The sequence below is a fragment of the Egretta garzetta genome, unplaced genomic scaffold (genome assembly GCF_000687185.1).
Source record: "Egretta garzetta isolate BGI_Z169 unplaced genomic scaffold, ASM68718v1 scaffold194, whole genome shotgun sequence".
Lineage (NCBI taxonomy): Eukaryota > Metazoa > Chordata > Aves > Pelecaniformes > Ardeidae > Egretta > Egretta garzetta.
The window spans coordinates 425,196-432,470 of NW_009259486.1; the positions used below are offsets into that span (position 1 = coordinate 425,196).

A 7,275-nucleotide genomic window follows, 5' to 3' on the forward strand; every position below is an offset into this window, starting at 1 on the left:
AGCTATAGGTGGGTTCAGTTTTGAATCAGACAACAGGTATGTCGCTGTACCTCTCTTTTTTTTATTTAAATACAGTGATGTGTAAATCGAGTCAAATTAAAGCCAATACCCCACACACTTGCATCATGGCAACACCAGCAGATTCCTTTCTAATTTAAGCAGAGGAAAATAAATGTTCATTGCCAGAGGCAGCTGCGTACAGTCATTCCTAACTACATCCCTTCCTTGAAATTGGAGGGATCTCAGTTTATGAGGTCCAGAATCCCATGTGATGATTGATTTCCAGTTTTGCCGTGCAAGCGAAAACCATTTTGAAATTACAAGATTGTCAAAACGCAGTTGAGCTCTAGAGACATGTATTCCTGAAGATTCTTGGGAAGAGTGCAGTACATTTTTTAAATACTGTTTTTCTGCATTTATTTGTTCATTTTTAAAGGGAAAGGGTACTATAACAGCTTAGCTATTACCATGACAATTATTTAACTGTCTTCCAAATAATCCAAAATCAAAGGATGAAACCCTGTGAAAGAACAAAATTCCATGCTCAGACCTTGGAAGCTACAGGACTTTTTAGGCTCCCAGATACCCACCTATTTAAAGACTTCCATTTATTTCTGACTCGAAGAAGAGTTAGCAACAGTCTCTGTGTGAGTGTGACTTAAACACTGAGAAACGATATCTGGATTTCTCTTACTGCAGTAAGTACTGGAGGTGAGACAAAGTAACATCTCTGATTATCCCTTTAGGCATTTGCCTGTCAACATAGCGAAGAGGAAAACACTAAAAAAAGAAAAAGAGAGGGAAACACTGTTTGCATGTGAACTCTGCACGAAATACATTATGGAGCTAATAGCCCAATATTCAGCTGATTTAAACCAGCATTGTTACGTTGCAGTCAAAGAAGCTCTGCCAATTTACTGCAGCTAAGGATGTGGTGATTAGCTATTTTCATTGCCTGGAAAAGCACATAAAAAAATAATTTTTTAGAAATCCTTGAACAAAACTGAGCAATATTTTACTATATCTTATGTATGTGATTCTTAGAGATGGGAATAAAAGAGCCCTTAATAAAGTAAACCCAACAAATTTATTTATGAATGTTATCTGACAGTGCTAAATGGTTTTCATTAGTAAACAAAGTTCAGTTCAACACCAGATTACCCATTTTATGTGAAGCTGAATTCAAATTGCTGCTTTTCTCATTAAAAAGGGGATGTTCCCCTTAGATTAAAAGGAAGGTGGACTATATCAAAACCTCTTCCAATCCAGTTTCAATTCTTCCCCCATGGTGTCCCTATTCTCAGTTCAGACTTATTTCTATATTTGTTTAAGAAGTCACTCTTCCAGGATCTCATGATGTCTTTAGCACATGGACGGAGTATGGAGTTTGGTGCCAGGAATGCAGTGCAAGAGAAAAAAAAAAAAAAAAAGAAAAAAAAAAGACGATCTGAAAAAGAAGAACACAAAACCACAGAGAAAACAAGCAAACAAATGAACCAAAACACACTGGGCTTCAAAAATGAGAAACCACAGTGGGGTTCCACTGCAATTTGATTATGTAATAACCTCTTTTCTTCCCCCAGAAGGTAATGCAGAGTTGTGAAGTTCAAATGCAATACAGAGGATGTTGTTTGTTAGAGTGGAAACAAGTGACAAGCTAGTTATAATGCCAGGCCTGTTTCCGATACTCTGGGAGAAATGCGGACGTTATGTGTTGAGTGTCAATTTGAGTTATTTTTATTCAGTTCTAGGAACAGAAAAAGGCTTTGCCTCACTCCCAGGGTGCACACAACAAAGGTTAGACCCTTCCCATACGCCGAGTTTACTTTAGCGGTAAATTATATGCTTCGATAGAGGAGCGTGGCATGTCTTTTGTGAGTGAAGTACTGCCAAATTGGTTTCTAGAGAAGAAATGGCTCTTCTTTAATCTTTTCCTTACTATTTGTCATGGGTAAAATTCTTCCACCTTCTTGCAATGAATGGTGCCTTACTCTTAAGAGCAACCCTACTGCAGGATATGGTATTACTAAATTTGAGGAACGCTTGTCAACTCTCACTGTGTTTTAATCATGGGGGTGGGACTGAGTCAAAAGGTTTACACAGATTTTAACCTGTCCATAGTGAAAGGTGCTTTGGATGGCAATTACAGTCAGAGAGAGGGATCAGTACCTACCTACAGAACCAGACTGAGAAGACTGATAGATTCTGATATTTGACATTCAGCATGTAGTTTTGTGTGGATCGATGTTTAATTAACAGTACCCTGGGCCTTTCTGAATAAAATTACAAAAGACTATTCAATCATAGTTTGTCTCTCAACCACTCTTGGAATAGGCTTGTTTCATAACTGAAGAATTGTGCCAATTTCAGCTTATTTCTGCTAATGTGCTGGGATTGTCATGACCATGCAATGTAATATAAAGACATATTGATAATTGGGAATACCAGGGAAAAGAAGTGAGTTTTGCAATGGTTAATCTACTCATGATTTAAAATAGGGATGAACAAAGAGTTCATGACTGATGATTCTGTTCAAAATCAATCAGATCAACCACCAATTTGTACATAAGTGATTTTTTACTAAAATAATTGTACAAGGCAGCCTTCTGCAAGTGGAGAGTCTAGTCTACAGATTTTTAAGGTTCTGCTTCTTTTCACTAACATTATGTCTTTCTGGGGACAAACGTTTAGGCAATTACTGTAATTATGATAAGAACTCCATTTCCCATATGAAGTACAGAAAATGAGTAGCCACACAGGACTGTATAATTATATTTACTCCCACTCACCCCAAGAAAATCTTTCACTCAGACAGTATGAGATTGTTTATTTGATACAACAGTGTTAAAATCATACAAACACACATGGAAGAAAATTAGGAATTAAATTATGTCTTCTCTTTGAGTCCCATTAGGGGAGCTGAAGGGAGCAAAGAGAGGACAAACTAACGTGAACTCAGTGTGAAGGAATGTAGCTAATGTTCCTTATCTGACCTCATGCTGAGCCACAGCACCAGTGCGGAGCAGTTCTTCTATGGCATCATCCTCGTACCCCAGCATGCCCTTCAGTATCTCCACTGTATGCTGTCCAACAAGCGGAGGTGGTTTGGGATGTGACACAGCAAATTCACTGTATCTGACACCTGGTCCTGTAAAAAAAGCAGACAGGAGGAAAAATATTTTTGAAAATTACTGCCCATATTTATATTGAAGTGTCTATGTTAGTTTAAAGGAAAGTACCTCATTTTCACAGAAGTCTTTTCACAGAAGTGTTATATTCTGGACTTATAGACAAGAAAAATCCCAGTTCACAATAATGTACCAATAAACCAGTTTTAAGTAGTTCACCCAAATGCAGAATTGCTGAATATTCGCCCAACGTTAAGAAAGTCTTCTCCTTGTTCTCAGTGACATCTATATCGGGGTGCTCCGAGTCATATTATGTCACAGGTCTACCACTCTCTGCCACCTGAATGACACAGGCAACGCCCAGCCCATACAACAGGATGCAGTGCAGAAATCCCCACAGTCTACAATAGGACACAGCTTAACCATAAGAACACAATGAAATGTCATGTTAAGACACTGTTACTGATGTCAGAGCAGTGCCCCAGGCGATGGGAAGCACCGTCTCCAGTTAGCAGCTCAAGTACCTCTATGGCGTGGTCCATTATCCCGCAGTGATGTAGAAATGACATCATGCACAGCAAAGATATTCCTGGGTTGTTCTATGTTTTCTATCAAAAGTATAGGTAGCAGTAGCTATGAGAAACTCATCAATGGTTTATTTACTCTGGCAAGAACAATTTCAAAGGTGGAAATCACTTAGGGAAGCTGGCAACAATACGAAGACTTTTATGTCTATTGCAGGTAGTCAGATCTCACTTTTTAGCAATCCTGTAGTGAACTGAACAGAGATTTCAGTGTAGTCCCCTGCAGACAAGTAGCTATACCATTACTATCAGTCTCAGAAGAGAGAATGAGCCACACATTTACTCTGGGATCAAAACTGAGGTATGCACTCAGTGTATGCATAAAAAGACTAACTGTTTTATAGAGAAATAGAGGACAAATCTTTAATACAAAATTCAACAACTTTTGATGCTTTGGACAACTGGCAAAAGGATTCCTCTATTCACAGTTCTGGTCTTCATTATATCATCAAAAAGAATTTACAGAAGAAGTTATATGAGGTCATGCCTTTGCCTATAACACTACAGCTTTACTTAGAAATTCAAAGGAATACATAGAGCATTTTAATAGGCAGAACAGTGTTTGACTTATTTCTGAAGAAATAAGATATCAACCAGCAAGAGAAATGAAGCACAGCAAGAGGTCGTGAGTAGGGAAGTTCACTACTTGAAGTTACTACTTATTTGGGGAAGAGATGCTGACAAAGGTCATGCAGCATGCCAAAATATGCCATTTTTTTCAATGATCTTCATCAACTATAATCAAATGGTTAATACCTCCAAACAGGACCAAACAAGATGAAGGGTACTTAGAAAAATATTTTTTTTTCAAGTACATTCCTGATGAATGCTCCTGGAAGAGGTCAGGTATAGTTCCTGTGTTTAAAAGGGAGAGGAGGTAGAATTGGGGAGCTGCAGACCCAATCATTTATCTTCAAGTTCCATTAAATACTGGAATAAATAATCACAACAAAAGTAGTCAGGAGATGAGTAACAGCCATCGTGTATCTACTTAGAACAAATAGCGTACACTTGATCTCTCTTGTCTTTCTACCAGGAGAAGGGCTAGAGGTGAGACACATCCCACCTAACTTTAGATGCCAATAGCCTATTAGTTGCTTAGACTCCCTTTGGAGTCGCTGCATGTGAAAAGACACACTTACAGTGCAGTTCTTCTAAGACACTGCTAAGTGACTAAACTTGGCCAGATGAATTGTGATCACCTATGTTTCTCCATAAAGGAGAGGGTAGACAAGTACCTTAGATGCAGACCTCTACCACTCAGGTACCTAAAATCAGGTGAAATGACACTTCAACCACAAGGATGCCAGATCAAGATTTGGCTTACAGATAGAAAATTCTCTGCTATTTTCCATAAACTTACTAAACACGAAATATGGTCTAGGTAAATATGAAGCCAGGTGCAACACTGAGCGGGAAGTCCTATTCAGAGAATTGCTACCTTGGATCTTCTAAAATAGAATAACATTTCAAGTGAGCTCCAGAGGAATCTGTTTAGGATGAAGCACTAATTGATGTATTTTTAGTGGGTTGGCTAATAGAACTCAGATCAAACCTGCTTAAGTTTCTGAGGACTTCAAGCTAAAACTGTGAAGCAGATTTCACAGTGACCTGGCTATGCTGGAGAAATGGCCTGATAAAACAGGGTGAAATTCAACAATGTCAAGGGGAAGGAACTACATTGAATTATATAAATACAGGGCAGGGGACAAATAGCAAGGTAGGCATAGCTAGGGGTTATTCTAGATCGCAAAGTGAAGATGAGTCAAGAACATCACGCTGTTGTGAAAAAGGCAAGCGTCATATAGGGGTGTACAAAAAAGAGAGAAGCCTGCAGGACACATAAAATAATCTTTTTGTTCTAGTTAGAGTTGGCAGGTCACAGCTGGAGCAGTGTCTGGTGTGGGGCCCCCACGGCACAGCCGTCTAGAACACCTGAAGAGGTTCTACACAACAGCAATAAAAATGATCAGAGAAAACATGACAGACTGAACAAAGTGGAGCCACGGACCTAAAGAGAAAGGCCAGGGAAAAAAGTCTTCAAAGCTGTCTTCAGAAAATGTAAAAAATAACCACCAAAACAAAAAAAAACCCAACCCACCAAAATAATCCACATGACCTTTTCGCAAGGAGGAAGTAAATCCTTTTTCATGTCCATGATGAATGAGAAATAAATGATTTAAATTGCAACAAAGGAAACTGAAGTTAGGTACTAGAAAATAAACTTTTATAATGGTTGGGGTAGCAAAATGCTGACTCAGGCCGTGTGAGGAGGCTGCGGAGTTCTTATCGATCAGGTCTTTAGGAACAAGGATTATTCTAGCATAGCTGATTCTATGGCTGATCCCTAGGGCTTGCTGATGGAATAGATGATCTCTCAGTCCCTTTCACCCACTAATATTCATGAAAGCTAAGAAACAGCTCACATCAGGGATAACTTTTCTATAAACTTATTCCTCTAATTCTACTCACTTTGAACACACACAGTTCAATTTTCAGAAGTCTCAAGTGAGAATCAGTATATTTTAAAGGGACAGGTGACATCACTGGGCAATATTTGTATTAATTCCTCTTCCTAGGACTAACTGAGGGCGGAACTGGCACTAGTGCAAGCCACAGGAATGATCTATCTGTGCCAATTGAAATGCTTCTGAAGATAATTTCAGAGCAAAAATGTTCCTTTGAATTTCTACACTAATAAATCTCTATGTAGCCACAAAACTATTAGGCAATTTCTATTAAAAAATATAATGATGTATAGATATAATGCAATCTTATTTCAGGTGTGTGTATCTGAGAACTCTCAGCAAACCCTCAAATGAACTAGTTTAGCAGCTATACACTTTTCACTTGCTTGTGCAAATTTCTGCTAGTATAAAAATTGTGTATCTTAGACCCTGGGAGTTTTTGCAGTGATTTCAAAAGACACAGAATAAAACCCCTAATGAGAGAAAAACAAAACTGACATTAAGCGTACAACAGGCATAGAATGCTTCACACTTCCCAAAGAAATTAATCTTACAAACTAGAGCATGCTAGAAAATTGCACAGCAATTATAAACCCAGTGTCTTCCTTGAGCTTTTATTGTTTGATGCATAATTCATCATGCTACTTTTCACTTTGATAGAGTTATAAAGTTATCTACATTCATTCAAAGGAGCTACTTGCTAATGATCCATCATTAACGATTCTCTGTTCTTTCCTTGTGTAACTTCTACTTGGCTTCTGTGTCAATTAGGAGGGTGCAAAGCTTGCCAGTCAGGCTTCAGCAATCCCACGCTCCTACGGAACAACGCTCCCAGAGAGCAACCAGCAGAATGCTATGCAAATGCTAATTAAACACAACTGCCTTATGAGGAAACCATCCCTTGAGGCAGAGGGAGGTGAACTGCTTTAATTAAGGTCAGAAGCATTTGCATGTGGGTGAGTTACAGGGAGCCTTGCAGCTGAAAACAGGCCTTTGCTGGGGTAGAAGCAGGGTTACTGGTTGGAGGAGGTAAGATAGCAGTCACCTGTGCATCCCGGCTGCAAAGCAGGACACTATATTCAATTCAGCCATGAA

At 38.8% G+C, this 7,275-nt stretch overlaps 1 protein-coding gene across 1 annotated transcript in view; it reads right to left on the reverse strand.

Moving 5' to 3' along the window:
* Nucleotides 1-2,984: 2,984 nt before the first annotated feature.
* The window catches only part of SUGCT (succinyl-CoA:glutarate-CoA transferase), a 337,169-nt gene continuing 332,878 nt past the window's right edge, over nucleotides 2,985-7,275 (reverse strand). The window contains exon 13 of the mRNA XM_009637219.2: nucleotides 2,985-3,148. Within this exon, the coding sequence (XP_009635514.1) occupies nucleotides 2,985-3,148 (164 nt within the window). The remainder of the gene's footprint in view (nucleotides 3,149-7,275) is intronic.